The sequence below is a fragment of the Egretta garzetta genome, unplaced genomic scaffold, assembly GCF_000687185.1.
Source record: "Egretta garzetta isolate BGI_Z169 unplaced genomic scaffold, ASM68718v1 scaffold454, whole genome shotgun sequence".
Taxonomy (NCBI): Eukaryota; Metazoa; Chordata; class Aves; order Pelecaniformes; family Ardeidae; genus Egretta; species Egretta garzetta.
In genome coordinates, this window is record NW_009259429.1 from 2,798,049 (window position 1) to 2,819,405 (window position 21,357).

The 21,357-nt window shown below is 40.1% G+C and overlaps 1 protein-coding gene across 1 annotated transcript in view; it reads left to right on the forward strand.

The window, feature by feature from the left end:
- NELL1 (neural EGFL like 1) overlaps window positions 1-21,357 on the forward strand; it is a 288,958-nt gene that overhangs the window by 122,258 nt on the left and 145,343 nt on the right. Inside the window, exon 13 of the mRNA XM_035892643.1 lies at window positions 19,954-20,079. Coding sequence (XP_035748536.1) covers window positions 19,954-20,079 — 126 coding nt within the window. The remainder of the gene's footprint in view (window positions 1-19,953; window positions 20,080-21,357) is intronic.

Genomic DNA, 21,357 nt, shown 5'->3' on the forward strand with positions numbered 1-21,357 from the left:
TAGATTTGGATAGGCATTTTAATATCTCTGAAATGGCTATCAGAAAATGCATCTGAAGTTATTACTCTTAAAGTTATTCTACAGAATCAGTAGCAAATTTTTCAGCTGTTTATAGAAGAATTAACAAGTATTAAGACATTCAGATATTTACAGAAATGGGATGAAGAATTGCAAATAGTTGGGGAATGTTGTAAAACAAACAAAAAAATCCCAAGAGAAGTAAACACATCGCCCCAACCCTTTTTCTATTGCCTCTATTTATGCTTCTCCGAACCATAGTTGGGATGGTCTCCTGGTTGGAGAGACCCTTGTTCAAACCTCACCACATCCTTTTCTGTATGTGGCACTTGTTCCTTTGTGAGACTGAAAGATGTTATTTCACAAATGTCACACTCTCCAAAGAGTAGTTTATTTGTATTACTGGGGTCTGCTTTCTTAATTTGTTCTAAATTCATGAATGATTTCTGGTAAGCTGAAAATGTGTTTTTGAAATGTGACCCGTTTACTAAAAATAAAAACAAGTCATCCAGTTCTGCTAAATACCTCCCCAAAACCCAATAAACAATTTCTAGTACCAGACTTCTTAACTCTTTTCAATTTGTGAGAGATTAATTCAGGTCCTGTGAACTCCGTGTTTCTGAAAAGCTGCCTATTCTGCATTCCTCATACAGACAGTCCATATTTATCCCCTGCTTGTTCTTGTACCAAATTTGTCTACTTCCATTTGTCAGGGAGAACCTTCAGGTTGTGTCTGTGGTCTTTGGAAAGCTCTCTAAAATATTTAGGAGTCTGTAAATGACTGACAATCTCTCTGTTCCTAACAGTACAAACTGGGGGCATCAGGTTGGTAGGGAATGAGTATCATACTTTTTCATTGTGCCTGTATTTAGTCTGTCAATTTTTTTTTAATGGGTACTTTTGGCATAACTAGCTGGTAGGGAGAAATAAGTCTAGGATAATGATCATTACACACTTACTTGCCGTGGCTGTAATAACACACGCTACAGTTTACTGTGTACCTTAGAACCCCTGAAAAAAGCTATACGGTCGGAGAAGTAGGGCAAGATACTGCTACTGCCTTGTAGTAAGCCTCACTGTAACATGTGAATCATGGCATTTATTTCAGAAAAATTGCAGCCTGATTAAGATCCTAGAGTAAATGTGAATTTTAAACACACATGGCTATCATCTCAAAAATTGGAGAACTTGCCAGCTGTGAAGAGAAACCCCCCCTTCCCCCCCCATCTGCCTTTGCCCACTGAGAAAAAGTGATGGCAGTGAGTAAGTGTGAAGGACTGGATGCTGTTGAATCTTTTTATCTTGACCTCCCTCTTTTTTCTGTAAAATGAGTGGGGTTTTTCCTTTCAGAGGCTTAAGGGGAAAACGGCATCTGAACAGTGAGGCAAATAGACTTTAGCAAAGGACTGTTCATTGCACGTGAAAGTTGCACAGTGTCAAAACCCCCGTTTGTTGATGTGCTTTTGGAAGTTGTCACTTACTCTGAGAGATTGCAGGTAGTGTATCTCTTTGAGCTCTAGGTTTGAGACATAGGGGTGATGATAGATGGATTTTACAAGCCATGGTGTTGGCTAGGCTGTTGTCAGAAATCAGAGAAACTTAGGAACTGATTTCTGAAGTGACTATATGGCCATGTGTGAGTTGCCTATTCTTTCTCTCAAATTTGGAAGGAGGTAGCCTCATGTTCTCCTGAATTGTGTGAGGTGCCACGTTGTTCCTGATGATTTGTTTTCAAAGGAAGTTGATGGTCTGCAGCCTCCTGCTGTCATGACCCCAGTGCTCTTCAATGCTGGCAAAATAAGGATGTGGCTGATGAAGAATGAAAAAGGGCAGATACGGCCACGTTCTTCCTTTCCTTTTAGGCTGAACATCACAGCCAACTTCTGCTGGTGAAGCCTGCTGAATTCAGACTCAGCCTGGTAGTCTAGGTGCCCCATCAAATCCACATCTAGGAGTCATATCTCCTGTGTCAATTACAGAAGTCTTTTGCACAAAAACCTTTGTCACAATTGCAAGGCTGAGATGTATTGAAGCAGGATATGGTCCTGTGTCTCTGCACTGTGGTGACCAGCCTAGGAAGCAATGGCTATCAAATTGACAGCTCTCTTATTTATTGTGGGAATGTGGTTGTTGACTCCTGTGGGTTTGTTATCACACTGGCTTATGTTCCTGTGTTTTTTGCTGTAAGTCTTTGCTGTTTGGGACCACAGTAGGCTCATAGAGAACCAAATAATCTTTGAATTGTGTAATTTTTCACTCTAACAATGCTGTGAGATTATTTTTATGTTTAATAGTATAATTGTCCTGGTTTCAGCTGGGATAGAGCTGTGTTTTGGATTTAGTACTAGAAGAATGTTGATAACACACTGATGTTTTTAGTTGTTGCCAAGTAGTGCTCAGACTACTCAAGGACTTTTTGAGCTTCTCCTGCTCGGCCAGGTGCATAACAAGCTGGGAGGGAGCACAGCTAGCACAGCTAACCCAAACTGACCAAAGAACTACTCCATACCGTATAACGTCATGCTCGGGGGCGGGGGGGTTAGTCGGTCGGTCGGTCGGTTGTGGGGAGACTGCTCACTGCTCAGGGACTGATCGCGGCTTGGGGAGTGATCGTGACTCGGGATGGACTGGGCATCGGTCAGCGGGTGGTGAGCAATTGCATTGTACATCATTCATTTTGTATATTCTGTTACCATTCTCATTATTACTATTATTTTCTCTTATTAAACTGTCTTTATCTCAGCCCACGGCTCTAACCTTTCTTCTCCTTCCCGATTCTCTCCCCCATCCCACTGAGGGGGGGGGGGAGTGAGCGAGCGGCTGCGTGGTGCTTAGTTGCCAGCTGGGTTAAACCACGACACTAATATATCAAAACCCAGACAGTGGACACCAGGACTTAACATTTTCTGTACAATACCCTGTAGAGAACACTTGTCCAGGTACAATGCCACACTGACATCTATAGTTGGATGGATAGTCTAGTCCAACTGGAGGGAAGATACCAAGCTGGAGAGCCTGTCTCTTTCTGAAGGAGACTGTAGCTTTGGTCTGCAGCCATCTGTTTAGCCATGGCAGGCTTGATTTCTTTGCCCCCTGCTCTTCTTTTTACCTGCACAGACAAAATTGCTTACAGTTATCTCTGCTGAAATTAATAGAATTATATCTGTCCCAAAGTGCTTTTGAGTTCAGAAATGTGTCTTCTGTGGTTTATGGCTAATTCAGCAGTCTAGCAGTCAGCCACACTATTATTTTAAGCCATAAGACATGTTTCTTCATATTGTACATCAGCTTGCATCAATAGCTATTGTCAAACCAATTCCTTTATGCCTTCCAGATCTTTGGGCCTTTTGAGTTGATTGTAAGACATCAACTATCAGTATTTATTTATATGGACACTAGATAAAATGGCAGGTTAAAGTATGATTGATAAATCGCAACACTGCAAAAATATAAACTGGTGAGGTTTGTACTCAAAAATAGGATCAGTTTTCCCATCAGAGAAAACAGCAAGAAAACTTAAAAGAGGAAGAATTTATTTTTTCAAGGTAGTAATAAGTTTGCTATACCTAAGGGGAATTTGGTAAGGAATATGATTCGCTTCGGTCACCTTGGAAACAAGCTGTTCTTCTGTCAGTAGATATTTGAATTATTATTCAAATATTTTATTATTATTATATCAACAGCATGGCTAATCAGATGTTTTAATACGTGATAGTGCAACAAATTAATTTACTGACATAGAACCAAATACGGATTTTAGCATATGGGTACTAATACCCTGGATATGTTCTTAGTGTTCACTAGCCAAGTCTTAAAAACTCCCTGTGACTGAATGAAGATTGATGCTTTTGAATTTTTATCTACTTTGTGTTAGCGCTTATCTTTTGTTACTGATTCCTGAACAAATTGCAGTATGTGATGTCCCTTTAATTATATGCCTGTGCTTAGGATGCCCAGATAGAGACTTAGGGTTTTAAAGTGTCAAAAGATGCCTTTATTAAAGATGAACGCAGCATGCACAGGGAACATAGCCCCTCCTGCATCTGCCTGGGGGAATTGAGGATTGATTTAATTCACATATGTATGTGTATCTGTGCATACACTGATTTTCTTAAAATACTGCAGATGTTTTTTTCATTGGCTGAAGATTTTGGTCCTCTACCTATCATCCTTGGGAGGATGTGTTTTCCTCGGATTTTAAGTAATAACAGATGTATGGGAGATTTATCAGAGTACAAGAATCCAGTACCTAGTTGGAAAACAGCAAGAAGATTTGTATAGCCTAGAATCAGTGCAAATTATATGCTATGTAACTGTATTTATAAGAAATCCGTATCAATCTTCCTTTGGTTAGAAGGTCTTTATGCTGCTGTGCAAGCCTCAAAATAATTTAACCACAGTGATTTCACTATTCCTGTATAAATTTTTTCCTTCATTTTTTCCTCTGAAACTGTTTTAACAGAATCTGTTTCTGGGGTAATTTTCCAAGGTCGAAGCAGCATGTGATTTTACCCTTCCAAAATCTTTGTGAAAATTCAGAAGCAGAGTTCAGAGCATGTGACTCGTTGAGGCAAATGGCATGTGCAGTTAGATTAATTTAAAATTAATAAATAGAAAGCTATTCAGAAAGGACTGTAAAAATGATGAAAGGCTTGTAGGAACTGATTTATGAGGCAAGACCAGAAGTTAGATATGTATAGCTTGGCTGAAGGGATAGAATGAACATAACTGTCTTCAAATATGTGCATGAAGAGTCAGAGAGCAGCTTTTTTGTGAATTCAGGGTTGTGGACTAGACAAAAGAAGTATTTTGGGGCTGTCAAGACAATGAGAAGGTGGAACTAAGGAACAAAGTTGTTAAGATTTCTGAAAAACTGGAAGGTAAATAGAAACTGATTGTTAAGGAGAAATTTCTGTATGTATTCAGCTTTGTTAGACCATAGGATCGATCAGTCTATTGGGTCAATGGATTATTTCACTTATTTGTACTTGGGTTTGTGAAAGCGCAACAGGAGGATGGGAAGCTGTTCTTTATTGGAAGAAGGTGGGTGACTTGTTATTGTGCATTACTAATTTTTCCTTGACATTTATTATACCGAGAAATATGGATGCAGTCTAGATACAGTAGTCACACCTTTCCTGTGATTTAATAGAATGTCAAGTGAATTGCCTCAAAAAGGCTGGCAGTTGTGTTAAATGATGGTTTTATGACTCAATAGGGTTTCAGTACATCACTCACCTTAATGAAAAACAATGCCTAACTAATTAAAATTGCATCTATCAGCTGTTAAAATTAGTTATTAGCATCACTCTTATAGTACTTAAGTAGATTGGAAACTTGAAATATCTTGATAATGCCTTTCCATCTTAAATGGGTCTCAGATTCTTCATTCTTTTGTACTTAAGAGATGCTAAATATGGTGATATAATAATTGCTTACATTACTTATTCACAGGCTAAAGGAAATAAAATTCTGTTTAAAATTAGTAAATGAAGTGGGTTGACCTTGGCTAGCTGCCAGGTGCCCACCAAGCTGCTCTATCACTCCCCATCATCAACAAGATGGAAGGGAGAAAATACAATGGCTCATGGGTGGAGATAAGGACAGGGAGAGATCACTCACCAGTTGCCATTGTGGGCAAAACAGGCTCGACTTGAGGGAATTAATTTTATTACCAATCAAATCAGAGTAGGATAATGAGAAATAATAGCAAATCTGAAAAACAGCCTCCTCCCACCTCTCCCTTCTTCCCAGGCTCAACTTCACTTACTGTTCTTCTACCTCCTTGCCCTGAGTAGCACAGGGGGATGGGGAATGGGGTTTGGGGCCAGTTCATCACACGTTGTCTCTGCTGCTTCTTCCTCCTCACACTCCTCCCCTGCTCCAGCCTGGGGTCCCTCCCACGGCAGACAGTCCTTCATGAACTTCTCCAACGTGGCTCCTTCCCATGGGCTGTGGCTCTTCACGAACTGCTCCAGTGTGGGTCCCTTCCCCAGGCCACAAGCCCTGCCAGCAAACCTGGTCCAGCCTGGGCTGCTCTCTATGGGTCCACAGCCCCTGCCAGAAGGCTGCTCCAGCCTGGGGTTCCCACAGGATCACAGCTTCCTTTAGGGCATATCCGCCTGCTCTGGCGTAGGGTCCTTCCTGGACTGCAGGTGGAGATCTGCTCCCCCGTGGGCCTCCCTGGGCTGCAGTGGGACAGCCTGCCCCACCGTGGGCTTTACCACAGGCTGCAGGGGAGTTTCCAACACCTGGAGCACTTCCCCCGCCTCTTTCTTCACTGACCTTGGTGTCTGCAGAGTTGTTTTCTCTTGTATTCTCACTCCTCTCTCCCAGTTGTGAAGCATGGAAATACAGACAGCAGCTTCACCCTTCACTCCTCTTAACACCAATCCCAAAAGGGCTGTTATTTCTCTTGGGAGTTAAAGAGGAGGTTTTCATGGTCTGTGCCTTCAATGGAGGCCATTCTGTGCTGCTACGCAGGGATGCATGTGCGTTAGAGGGTATGTCCTCTAGTCCTGTGCCTGCCTTTCTGTTTGGTTTTTGCTAGATGCTGCTGAATTAACCAGCTGTCAGTCTGTTTACCCTTTTACTGAAAGCTCATTGCAAGTATAGGTTCTCCTGTAGATTAGCTGATAAAAGACGTTTTTTGATGACCATTATACTAGCAATAGCAGCTAGACAAGATAGCAGTTTAGGAAAGCAAAGGATACCCAGGTTAGGGACACATGAACAGAACACAGAGAACTTGCTAAGACAAGAAGTGTGATTTTTTTGTTGGTTTGGTTGGTTTGGTTTGGTTTTTGAACACCAATTCCCTGGGACTCCAGGGTCACGTAGTAATTTTCAGCGAAGTCCCACCAGTTCCTGCTCATTCTCTTTTGTTCTTGGCAGCTACAAATTGGTATTCCCTATTATATGCTGGTAGAGACATGTTGATTTTCACTGACGTGGGCTCTGTATTCTCAGAATGTTTTTCAATGACAAAAATGAGAAACTTGTGTTAAGAAATCTGGGAGACACTTCAAAGTGGGGTCTTTATAATCTTACGAATTCTATGTGGGCCACCTTTACTTTGACAATCATCACCTTTTGTGTTTTTAGAAGCCTCTAGCAATGGTAGTATGTTTTCCTAAAGCAGATAGTGTCCTTTCCGGCTGTGCTATGTGGGTGACTTCATGCTGTTTGTTAGAATGTGACTGGGTTACATTGCTGTTAGTAAAAAAAGAACAATAGCTTGAAATGTACGTGGAGGCAAAAGAGAGTATTGGAAACTGTTGGAGATGAGGATTCTTTTGCGCTGCTTTTTGATATTGACTTTCTATCCACAGCTTGCCTAGTTCTTCTGTCTTTATTTTTTTCATAGTTTCTTTACAGATAAGGTAGAATGACCAATGAAATCAGGCTAGAATTTTACTGCTTGATGGAACTAGTGAAAATGCATTTTAGACATCTGTGGAAGTGTCCATCCTTACAGAGATAGTGGAATCTCACATTGTTTTCGTAATGGTTTCCTCCAGGGACAAAAGCCATGAAGCTTTCATCAAGAGCAATCTAAGAGTTACTGTTTTGCTTTTAAAGAAAAATTAACCTAGCTTAAAAAATTGAGACAGAGCACAGTGTTTGAAACCAGTATTGCTGGTTCAGCTCTCCCGTTCTTTCTCCTCGTTCAGTGCAAGAGCTTTGCTGATTCACCTCCCTTTGCAGTGTGCGTGCACGTGTATGCACACACAGGCATACATATACACATGCTGTTGAGTAGGTTGGTTCAAAGCCCGTTGAACTCATAGTGTCTTTCTCTCACCTTTCACAAGGGCTGCTTCAACCTAATGTATGCTTCTGCCACTGTCCTGCTGGACAGTCCTGTATTTCACAGAAAATGCTGCTGGGTGTTGAGAAAACTGCCTGTAGTCGGTAAAAGCCTGTCTTGGTCATGCCAGAAGTGGGGTTTATTGCTATTAACATTCTCTGAAATGTACATAGTGGTGCTGGTAGTAAGATCGTAATTTAGTATCCTGAATAACAACCGAATGCTGACTCTGTTCCTGACCTCCACTCCCAAAGGTCAGAGTGCTGTGTACTACAAATTAAAGTCCTGCTTCTGGAAGAGTCTCAGAAGGCTTGTTTGCAGTTAAGCTCTTTTCAGGAGGGCATGTGCCCATTCAAGATCTTCCATTAAAGCATCAACCAGACAATGGACATGCTTGCAGTTAGCTTTCATGGCTGGGGAGGGTTAGTTCAGCATCAATCTGGTCCCTCCTTTATTACCAAGTTCTTGATGGAACTTGAGAAAATATGTGTGAATGAATTCTGCAGTAGCTGATACTGATAAAGGAAATGGGAATAAAGACATCATTGACTCACTGTGATGATAGTGGATATAGTAATTCGGATGCAGCTGTTAGAAATGAAATAGTAAGTCCTTGAGTGTCCCAATTTAATTTTTTTAACTGCAGCTAAACTTTGACTATGTTATCAAAGAGGAGAGCATTCAGTTCAATTTCATAGCCAAAAGCAAAGCAATTAAAATAAAGTTTCATACTAAGTGTTGAGGCACGAATTAGGGTTGCAGGTAAAGAGTATTTGTTATGATCATCTGTTGGATTTCCCCACCACCACCCCCTTTACTGTTCCTCTTGTTTAGCTCGCCTCCGGTTATGCCTAAGGAGTGCAGTATTGTTGCAATCTCCAAATCAGAAATGCCTCTTTCAGTAACTAGTGCTATAAATCACACCTGATTACCTATTTGCTCGGATGAGAAATGCATCTTGCACTTTTCAGTTATGTCAATTAAGGTTATGTTTATAGGGAAAAATATTTATAATATCTAAAATTAAGGGTTTTTCTTCTGCTTATGTTAGCTTATTTATTTATTTTTACATTAGAGATCAAATTATATTTAGAATAGGCACAAACAACAAAACTAGACTGTGTAGCAAGGATGTAGAACAAAGAAAGGTGTTTAGCATAGCTTAGAGGGATACTGGGAAAGGAAGTGTTCTGCAATGATCTATAATTTTCTTCTCTGAATAAGAGATGTGGCTCTAACCCTCCTGTGGAACCTGATTAACAGGGAATAGTCTGGACCCATGAAGATAAAATCAGTAAATCCTCTGTCATGTGAAACCACCTGGTTTGGTTTGTGTGGCATTGAAGAGGCACCAGTTGCCACCTTAGCAATGGTGATGAGTCTGCCACTTTAAGTTCAGTGTTTCCACGTGGATTGTTCAACAGAGTTGGATAGAGGAACAAGATGTGATGGAAACAGATGAATAATGAATGGTTGAAAAGATGTTGAGAGAACATTTAGGAAAATGCAAATAGTGCTGTGAAGGCCATAAATAGAGACGATCAGGCACAGTGAGTGTTTACCAACATGGGACAACATTTTTCCATTACCTGTCTGCTGCTTTGCATTGCAGAAATGGTCATTGAGCAAACAAATTACCTTACTATGAAAATGGTGGTGTATTAATTTTCTATGATTTTCTGCCACTAACATATCACATGTCTCATTTGTTATAGCACTATATTAAAAGTCACGAAAAAATGCGAGACCAGGAGCTTTCCAGGGACTATAGGGTTTTTTTAGACATAGTAAAGACGCCACCCCTGACCCCCCCCCAGAAAAAACCCATACAGCATTTAATTTTTCAGAGAGATACAGTGTCCTTCAAAATGCCACAGTAAAAGGTTGCTGTGGGCACAGGGATTCTAGATCAATTATATGGGTAGCCTTCTACAATTTATCATTTGAAGATAGCATCTGTGTGGATTTGAAAGAGTAAGCCAGTCAATATTGCAGGACATAGATAGAAGGAGACAAACTGGGTAAGAGTATTAGGGATAAAAATAGAACAGTGAAGCAAAAATTGTGGTCAACGCTATGAGACAAGTGCCGATGGAACCAGGTATTTAATGTAATTGCTCTTGGTATAGCGGCATGAAGAAAGAATTGTTCATTTTGATACAGTAATCCATTGTTCACCCTTAGCTATTAGTAAAATCAGATAGAAGGGATTGAAAAGGTAAGGCATTAGCTGAATGAAAATGGATATAGTTATTTCAGTGTATCGTATTGCTTGGCTAATGTAGGTGAGAGGAAGATTAGAGAAAAACAATGCTCCTCTCACCTCTCCCCTTCCCCTCTTCCCCCTCATGTATGCATCCATGGGAATCTCTAAGAACGTTTGAAAAGATTAAAAATAATGATAAATAAGGAGGCGTATCTGTTACAGAAATCTGACTTTTCTTTTCCAACAGCAGTATTTATTTCATCTGTGCTTACTGAGATCCGAAAGGAGTTTCTTTCATAAGTGAAATCAAAGCCAAAGCAAGCAGGGCTTTGGGAATACGTTTATGTAATCAGTAAACTAGAGGCAAACTTCTAGGGAACAGAGCTATTTTTGTAAGAATGAGGTGATTATATTGCTTTGTTTTCTAATGGGTTGCAATGTATTTGGGAACAGTAGTAGCATAACCTTTTATTTGACGTAGACTTATGTAATGGTAACTCTTACAGCCAAGCATGAAGTAGTTAGATTTAGAATGAAATCTCATGCATTAAGAGCCTTTGAAGAAGAAAAATGGGTGAAAGAGTGGTACTAAATACTAAGGGAGAGTAGTCCAGTTAGATTTATTATATATGTCTTCCTTCTCCTGTCCCTGTAGTAATTTGTTTCTGTCATGGGTTCTAGCCAGGGGAAAGCAGTTAACTCCCTCCGTGTCCCTGTATTGCGCTGATGAGCACCATATACCTAAAAGGGAATAGACTTTACAGGTATTCACATTTTTGTTGATCTGTATGGATTCATTGGAGGAGCGTGTCGCAGGTCAGACCCTTGTCATTGTACTCAGGGTTTTAGCAAGGGAGTCATGGAGAACAGTGTCAAATTGCTGATTCCAAACTTTAAAGCTCAGTTGCCCAGAGATGTGCTGTGATGACAGACTGTGACAGTGCAGCTCACAATTTAAGGTTTGGCTGATCAAATCATCTTTAGTGACAAGAATTTGTCCCACATATGCCTTATGATGAGCCTCGTTTTTTCACCATCTTCTCCTCAACAGCTAGGAGAGTCCCCAAACATCTCCTGCTTTACGCAAAGATATACAGGATGCCTAGGGGAGGAATCTCATCATTTTTTCACAGTCTGTTGCCTGCCACAGGATGGAAAGAGCCAGTGGCTTTTCATGTTTTGTGTATGGTTTCATTTCTGATGAACTGCCAGACATGATCGCTGTGGTGAAGTTAAGCAATATTTTCTTTAATGGGATATGTGTCGCTATACCCATGCAGGCATTTATTACATTTACAAGGATGAACCTTGGGCACCCCAATGTTTTACCTATCACATCTGTAGGAATTTTTATTTATTCCAGAATTAGCATTTGGAGTGAGGCTTTAAGAAAACTTCTATTCTGAGAAAGGTGGCATGTACAAATATGATAATTTCCTAACTTTGAATAAGTATGGGTGATGGATGAAAGAATTTGTAATGTGAACTACTGAACATACCACCCCTAAAAAAACTAATAAAAAAACCCAGCAAACAATTTTTGAGCTGTTTATAAGGCAAAACTAATATGAAAGGATAAGCTAATGCCATCATGGGACTTGTAGCCACATGGGCTTACTTCTCTTAGAAAAATGTGAAATTAGAAGTTTTCAAAATGCAACATATTTGAATTGCTTCCTTTTTCTGAGTTTACCCTGGGAATCTGTTTTTGAGAGCTTAGGAGTCCATGACTGCTGGTCAGTCTCTAAGAACCACCTTTTAGAAGCACAGGAGCAGGCAATTCCACTGTGTTGTAAGTCCAGGAAGAGGGGTAGAAGACCAGCTTGGCTGAACAGGGAACTCCTCGTGGAGCTCAAGGAAAAAGGAATTGTATGAACTCTGGAAGTGAGGTCAGGCCTCTCAGCTGTGGTTCGTATATATAGGGAGAAGACACGAAAGGCCAAAGCTCAATTAAGAGTTGAAACTGGCCAGTGTTGTGTCAGATAACAAGAAGGGCTTTTTTAAAATATGCTAATAGTAAGAGGAGGTCTAAAGAAAACATTGGGCTGATACTTGTTGAAGATGGTCATCTGACTAGTAGGGATGAAGAAGAAGTGGAGGCATTCAGTGTGGGTTTTGCCTCAGTCTTTAATAATATTGATAAACCTTGAGCCCGCCCTGTCCTCTGAGTCAGAGGACCATGAGTGTGGGAACAGTGATTTTCCATTTGTGGACATTGAAATTGTAAGGGACCAGCTGTATCAGCCGAATGCTCATATGTCCATGAGGCCTGATGGGATTCATCCCAGAGAACTGAAGGAGCTAGCAGATGTTATGGCAGGACCCCTCTCAATCATATGCCAAAGGTTTTGGGAGTCTGGGGAGGTCCCTGCTGACTGGAAGCAAGCCAGTGTTATTCTTTACCAAGAGGATGGTCAAACACTGGAACAGGCTTCCTAGAGAGGTGGTTGATGCCCTAACTCTGTCAGTGTTTAAGGGGCACTTGGACAATGCCTTTAATACCATGCTTTAACTTTTGGTCAGCCCTGAATTGGTCAGGCAGTTGGACTAGATGATTGTGTCCCTTCCAACTGAACTATTCTATCTTTTATCTTTCTGTGAATTTAACTTGTACCTATTGCAGTGTTATTGGCAATAATGTCAAGAATATTACTCTGACTGTAGATAGAGGTAGCACAGATCCCTGCTGGTTCATTATGTGGTCCTGTTCTCGACGGATACAGCGGTAGTTCTGTAATCCACTATATCCCCTGGGTACTCTCAGCCAAAGAGTGGACAGGTTCTCCTGCAAAGTTTTGAGAGCCAATAACTCCAGTTGCACTGTTTTATTTGTGATTAACTCCATTTTAGTTGAAGTGGTCTGATTATAATCAGAAGCAATCACATCTTAGTCTTTACTCTTCAGAGGGCTTAGTACAGCTCCAGAGGACATAAGTGCTCTTAGCTTTTTTCTGATAGGCACCAGGTCATTTCCCTGAAATACAGAATTCTTTCTTGAAGTGGCTGCTGGTATTCCTGACTATGTTAAAATACCTTGGAGTGATGAAGAACCTCTCTGCCACTATGTCTATGGGAGGATGTAATGGATGTTCCTCAGAATCCGTGAATCCCTTACAGCAGATTACACTCATAGACATTGATCTGCTTTGATTGAGTCCAGGAGGCCAGAGCTGGAGAGCAGGGACGATGGCAGTGACGTGGGTAAAAGATCTGAATCCTGCTGGCCAGACAGACTCCAAACCAGAAAGGTAGCTTGGCCATTACATAGCTTCTCATAAGCCACTTAATGGAAGAGCAAATTAAACAGCATCTTTAAAGAGAAGTCTGTACGCCCACTCAGGGACATCACTTAGTAGCCCGTTCTGCTGCCATGCATTCTAAATACAAGTATCAGTATATTTGCAAAGAATAATTCGAAAGAACAAAATAAAAGGCTTGAATAATCCTGAATGAGGCAATCTGGATTTCAGTTAAGGTCTAAACATCATAGCGTCTGCTATTATACAAGAAGAATCTTGACTTGTTTTTGCTAGTTGCTTTGGCATGTTTGAGCAAATGACTGAGCTGCTGCCGTTAGCCAAAACCTGTTCCCCCAAATGTTTCATTCTGCTTTTTGTGATTATTTTTAATCTGTGTTCTCTAAGCTGCATTATCATATGTGAATTCTGGCTGCGTATTTTTTTTAAATAACTTATTTGCAACTGTCAGAGATACCTTATGAATAAGTTATCAGCCATCCCTAAGAGCTATAGCTGCAAACATTTTTAAAAAAGTAATATTTATAAGTCTGTGAACATTTTCTATTAATGTATTTATCAAATGAATGCAGTCATTCACTTAGGGTTAAGAAAATAGCTCCTTTCTGTTAAAAACACCACCACAGTACTTGTATTTTCTTTAATGCTAACACATCAGTGGCAGCTTTCTAGCTGATTTAAAAGATTTTTAATGAAAAGTTCAATTTAAATAAACTGCTTTTATCCTAAGAGATCTCAAGGCTCTTGAGGACCATACCCCCAAACCAACCACACAGACATTTAATAATGCATCGCAAATTGCCATCGTAATGTCGGAAAGCACAAGGGAGAGCCAAATGGCAAATTTTCAGTTTTCAATAGAGAGGAGCAGAATTTAGTAGAATAATAAAAGGAAAATCTTCTCACTTAGAGGGACACTAGGTAGTCTGGACAGCAAGCTTTAAAGACTCTGGTGCTGTCTTTCATGATAGGATTAAGATATTTTGAGCAAAATGATTGTAGCTGAAATATCCTGCAGCTGGTCAGATTATTGGAGACTCTGCTTATGAACAGCTCTATTTTTTATTTTCATTTTTAAGGCAAAAAATCATAACATAAAGAGACCAATAATTTGTGTATTACTGTAAGCATTAACAAGGATGGAGAAGAGGAGCTCATCTTGTGCTGAGGCAATATTTGAATGTCTAAGGTGAATTTCTCCGGAGCAGATTTTAGGAAGCAACCACTCTCCTGTATGACTGCTGCATGGACTGCTTACTAATGTAGCTGAGAAATAGGTACCAAAGGAGTGCTAATGTTGTGATCTTCGTTTGAAAATGACCTGTTGCTTTACAGAGTGTGATTGTTAAAACAATTTAAGCCTAACAGTGCTGAAGTGAAGAGGAGGAAGGTAACTTCACTTGGTTTTTCTTCTGTGCTTCTCAGGAATGTTACATTAGTTCAGGACTGGTCTGTGCTGGAAAGTTCAAGTGTGATTTGCATGGGAGTCTGTGTTTTTAAGTATTTTTTTGTTTGTTTGTTTAACCTGATGGTTATACAGTTGTAATCCCTAGAGGGACAGTTAAATGGGTAGAAAACAGATTTGGAATATTGGTACTCTTGTCCTGACCATAAAGTAGGTCTATCAATGTAAAGCACTTTTACGCTGTGCCGAGAGGAAGAGGCTGCACCGCTTTAATAATGCTCTAAAAGTCAAAGTGATAGTACTTCCTGATGATGTTATATTGATAGCTATTTTATTGCTTATGGATTCCCAGGTGATACTACACCAGCCCTAATTTACGAAGGCATTTTTAGCTAGTTTGTTACTTAACGACATTAGGGTAATGTTTCTCAGTCTTATTGAAAGGGAAATTTTCCTTTGGCTTATCTGCTTCTGCTTGGGGTTGTTTCCCTGCCTTTGGCTGGGCAGCAGCTCCATCCATCCAAGTCAGAGGAATGGTGAGGGTCGCCTGTGTTTGCATCCCTGTGGAGGAGATGAATTGCTTTCAAGTAGGCCAAGTTGGTAAACAGTTTTAAGGCTAGCCTAAACCCTTGCAGCCAATAATTAGTCTTTTCTTACTTGGGCAACTGGGGGAAGCTGAGCTTGCTGGCAGCTCACAGGGAAGTGCTGACTGCTGCTGTCTAGTGCTTTATGGCTCCCTGAGGGTTGTGTTGCACAGTCTGAGAAACCAACCCTGTGCTAAAGGTAAAAAACAGGTATGGGGTATGTTAGACGTGGGGTGAAGAGAACAGACACTGGGAGGGGGAAAAAGAGAAGGTGAGCAGAGCTGAAGTCAAGTGAGTCTGGCAGTGGAAAGGAGATAAGAGCACGAGAGGACAGAATCAGGGAGAATTTGGAGAGCAAAAAGTAAATACAATGAACAAGGAGCTGCTAAGTCAGTGGAGTGAAAACAGCATGCATTCGTTTTCATATAAACATCGGGTGACTGAAATTTTAGGACCTCTCTTACACTTTTCTACTGTTGTGCTCCAGTGTTTTGGAAACTTTGTTTATATGATTCCATCAGCTTGTGAACATAGTTTAAGGTTCGATGTTACTTAAATAACAACACGGGTTGGTTTTACATATTTAAAAATCCAGATTATTTAGACCAGACTTTAATTCAGTTCAAGTCAATGAATAATATTAACTGGAATAAAAAGAGGGCGAGGGGAATCTGTCCTCTCCATTAATAATGTTTCCTAGTTGGGAGTTGTGAATTAGAGATCAGAGCTTTATGCAAAGCTGTCCTTTCTTTTCTTTTATTTTCTTTTCTTTTTTTTTAATCTTTTCTGTCTTTTCTTCCTTACAGAGTGTTTGAAAATTACACTTAAGTTGGGAAAATACAATCCCCAACCAGAAAATGAGTAAGTGGGAGATAGCTGCAAATGGAGTAATTGATTCTGATACTTAGATTTCCAAATACATCATCTGTTGGTGCTCTGGAACACTTCATAGTTTGTTTTGATTTGAATGTTATTATCTTCCAGTAAGTAAACTATGAAGCCTCAAACAACAGGTGATGATACTGCTAATGTCCCAATGGATTATTATTAAATGCGTGCAAACAGTGGCCTCCAATTCCAGAGGCAGACTGCTTTGGTTTAAGATTGTTCTCTCGTGGTTATTACAGGGCTAACAGTTTAGAAAATAGTAGGGCTACTTCACCTTTTGGGTGAATGGACAAAACTCCCATTGCCGTTAACAGGAAGTATGCCCTTTTTACAACAGAGTTTAATTTGGTTTGATGTGACCTTTCTTGAAAGGGATTGACACTAAAAAGATGTTCTGATTTGGTGTCTCATTGTCATATTGAAATATTTTTATTATTTAGCAATAGGATTCCAAGTTGGGCATGAAAAGAGTTAAGTGGTTTGTAAAGTTTTATGTACATTTGCAGATGAGAAAACCTGTTTCACTGCCCATGGGTCAAACACCATTTGTATTGTCTTTCCATCCCATCTTGTTTTGCTTGCTTGGTTGGTGTGAGATGATGAGTGCCTGCCGTGCGTCAAAAAGCATGTCAGGTGCAAAGCAGGTAGCTCCGCTGAAATACTTTCCTTGTGTTTTGGCTCAGTGTTCTCCTAGAATTGCTGAGTGCACTGGCACAAATAATAAAATATAATACGTGTATATTCCCTATAAGTTCATGAACACTCTTTAGAACTGTAAGGAGTGATGGTGATGACTGATCAGCTATAGGGAAGGTGATTACTGTGGTAAAGAAAACTCTGCATAGGCAGTGAATCCTGTTTTGCTGACTTGAAGGAAACACTTGAACCCAGCAGAATAGCACTTGCTTACCAAACCAACCCACCCTGTAACGTAATGGTCCTTCCTGAAAAGCTGAAGCCCAAATGTATTTGTTGTTGCAAAGAGCTAGCTTATGTAGATGGAAGCCGGTGATATGTGAATGATCTTTATGCTGTGTCAAGTCTCATTTTAAAGACCATAGGTATACCTTTTTAAAAGAAAAACAAACTACTTCACCGGTCTAGAGAGAAACATAAATCATGTATTTTTATCACCTCAAAAGACCACTAGAAGATGAGCTCTAATATTTCAAATGCGACAAGCAATCTATACACATGAATCACAATTTGAGTTCCATTACAACTGAGCTGATATATACCGCTGTGTGCTTTATGGATTTTACTCTAACAATATTAAGTAAAAACCCAAAGCTTTTTGTGATGAATACCTAACCTTTTACAAGAATTTGTAGAATTGTGGTCCAGAACAACAGCTTTAGCATTGCCCTACAGGCTTTAATAAGAAAATACTATTGCCAGTTTTGACCTCTCAGTATTACTCTCCGTAAAGGAAATGTGTGTATTAGTAGAAGGCTAATACTGCAAAGGTAAAAGAAAATGTGAAATACCAGAAGGTTTTATGGAAAATGCACCGAGACAGATTGAGAAGAGAGTTAAATAAATGAACAGAGTTTGAGAGAGGGATCTTTTGTTCCTTTGGCTTCCTTTGTTAGGCCCTTTTTTTTTTTTTTTCTTCTTCTTCTTCTTCTTGGACTCAAGGACTTCTGCAGCAACCCAGTACCAGTTGTTCTGGCAAATTCCTCTGTTTATAGTAAAGTCATCACTTGAAGCCCTTAGACTCCTTTTGAGAAATTCTTCTACAGTGATATTTTCATATAGGTTGCAAATTTTCTTTTTATCTCTGGGTATTCTTGTATTTTGTGTTACAGTAATGTGGGCCTTGCTTGCAATGAATCAAGGTTCAAATTCCTTCACCTTTGAGACTTTTAATCCTCTTACTTCCCTTTGGGGAAAGAAGGACGACGAGCGTTGTCCAGTGAATTCAGTGAGGAAGCCGGAGATGGAGGGTAGCACATAAGGTTAATTTTCAGGTGAATGGTTGCTGTTTTGACATTCTTGCTTTCTTTTCAGACATCTTTTCAGTTCTTTCCCTTTTATGCTACAAAATTATTAGATATGCAAGAACAAAACTCCTCAAAGCTATGCTCCAAAAGCCTATTAAAAAGAGGCTGCAAGCAGAACAGTGTGAACGCACGTCAACACCTGAGTGTTTCCCAAGTGGCTCTAGCACTCAGTGGTGTGATAACAAGACATGTGGGAGGATTTTTCTTGGCTTTTATCTTCCATATATTGATGCTTCTGACTTTTTAAAATTCATTTCATCAAGTGGCACTGCAACAGAAACAACAGAAATGCAGGAACGAAATAGTTCAAGGTGTCTGCGGTGGTATACAAAGTCTTTTGCCTCCAGGCCATCGTTTCTAATTCAGCCCAAGTTGGCAGCAGTCAGAAATCACTGCCAACTGACAGCTGTTTGGTGGCCAACATGAAGTGATTTAGCTAGTTGTTCCTACTGGACAGATGTCTGTAGCATAGAAAGTGTGAGTATAGCTGGCATGTGTTTCATTTTTAGAGACTGGAAAGTGTGGGTGTATCTCAACCGCAGCTACTTATCCTGGTTAAACAGGATACCCGAATTGAGGCAACCAAGAATCAGTATGTGCACAATTAAACTCCCCCATCTTCTGGGGATAAATCCTGATGCTACGGTACTGCCTCGTAGCACTTCCGTTGCATCTCCCTAAGCACTGTGTGGTGAGGGAGAAGGGAGACTGAAGCTTCGTCTCTAGAGGTGCAGAGGGATGTGGTAGGAGACCACACTGGGGTGACCGACTCGTCTATACCCACCGACTCAGGAAGTTTTTCAGCTGTGTCATCAATTAATACCTTTCTTGAGTGTGAGCAATCAATAACAAGTAGAAAGTAATAGTGAGGAAAAAATGGAGTCTGATTCATCTTTCTTTGTGTGGACATATGTAACACTAGAATTAATCTTTTGAAAAACATGAATTACTTTGGGTAAAATCTGTGCTACTAAGCAGAAAATATATCCTGCTGAGGAAAAAATAAAGAGAATTCTTCAGTATAATATCTGGTTTTGTGGGGAAGATAAGGGCAAGATTTTACAGTTTACAATATCACAGAGCTTTGGGATATTTAAACAGGCAAGTAAATGATAGGTTTGATTCACTATTGTGAAAACAGTTTTGAATTTTGGATTTGCAGCAGCAGTAGAGATTGCTCAAGCAAACATAGGTATGGGGTCAAGTTGTTATCCACTCCTTTTTTTTCCATTGGGATGATGTAAAGCAGGCTTGAAATGGGCTTAGGTGACGGGCTCAATCTTCTCGAGTGGGATGTGGAAGCACAGAGTGCTGTGCAGTAACTTCTGCAGCAGAAGTGCCACACTGTATCTGTCCAACCGGTATATCTATACAACTGGTGTCATGCTGTACAGAGTTACTATGCCTTCATGCTTTAGTTTACTGATGAGACAGAGTTAGGATTTTCAATGTTGCGTTCTTCTGTGTTTGAAAAATCTGCAATGGTTTTTGTCTTTTAACATTGTCATAGGAAAAAAAGTCAAATGTATGTGTTCCTTTTCCGGAGTTAGAAAAAATTAGGATTTAATGAAGAACAGTGGAAGGAACCCATTACTATGATACAGGAGTTTTAGCTCTATTTTAAGGAATAGTTTTCTACTAAAGTTGCCTTGTTCTTTAGCGCTAGAGCTAAACCAGATTGCCTTTGGAGTTGAAAATTATTCTCTCTTATTCTAGTACTGTGTCATGTTATTAATTTCACTAAGCCTGACTGTGACTTTCCTTGCTGCTTCTTCCCTGCAGATATTGATGAGTGTGCTGCCAAGATGCATTATTGTCATGCCAACACTGTGTGCGTTAACTTGCCTGGATCCTATCGTTGTGACTGTGTCATGGGATATGTCCGTGTGGATGATTTCTCCTGTACAGGTGAGCTCTTAGGTGTCCACCAGTAGTAGTGTTATACTCTCTGTTGTGTGTATTGCTTAGCTTCTAATTAGCTCCTGTGCCCTACCAAATGCCACATTCTAGCTGGCCCTCGGCTGGCATAAAATTTAGGCACAAGCATCATTGGTAAATGTGGTATGAGTTACCTTTCCTATGTATGGGCCCTTTGGGCTTAACGTGGGGTGCACACACTGAGTGCTATTGTCAACCAGGACATGGTCCTGTCATGTCCCACGGCTGCCTTGCATGTGAGGTGCAAAGGCAGAGGTCAGATAGCCCACTTAGTGAGAAGGAGTACAGTTTTATTACCTGTGGTTTGAAGCTGGTAGGTGGATTAAAACGTGAGAAATTATCGCAGAGGAGAAGCTTCTTAGACAGAGCTGAAGCAAATATATAAAACCAAAACTGAAAATGTATAAAGTCCTTAAAATACGTTGTTAGATGGTTTGGAAATTGTTGTTATTAACACTGAGAATTAATGTATCCAGGACTATGACACGTGATTTAGAAAAGAGAACAAGTGCAATAGCATTAGACAATAAATCCAGTGATTCTTTTTTAATACCTGTCAGCAAAATGAGTGCTAAAAATTCTTAGCGGAAAGTAGGTAGGTCTCATTTCCACCTAGAGGTTTTTAAGGAACCTTCCCCAGCAGTCTCTGGGAAACATGTGAGAAGCTGCTGAAACGCTCGGTCCAACTATACCTAACTGAATAACGTCTTCAATCACAACCCTCCAGAAAGGCTGATCTGAGGCTTATTTTGATGGTACACCTGTCTGGCAAGAGAGGAAACTACCAGGCAGGTTTTTTTGAAATGGAAATAAGTCAGCTTGACAGAATACCATGTTTAGAGTTGTGTTGGGTGAGCTATTTTCTCAAGTGGAAAGATGGCACAGGAGCATTCAATATGAGAATTAATTTCCAACCTGGAATAATTATGTTGTAATGCACATTATCCTTAGGGGGAGGGTTGATCATAGGAAATGTTGACTTCCATGATGACAGCACGTCTTGTTGCTAAGATTATGTAGTTACAAAAACTGTAGGAAAGTCCTGTCCACCTCTTCAGAGCTACCAAATAGCTGTCAGGAAATGGATTTTTATTTTGCCCAGAGAGTCATTATTTCAATATAATCTGTGTCTTTTGAGTAACCTTTTGAGTCTTTCTTGATCTTTTACAGTCTGCCATGTCAGAAAGGTTTCAGACCTTAAATTTTGTTCTAAATGTGTCCTGCATGAGGTAGTGGCCTTCAAAGTGA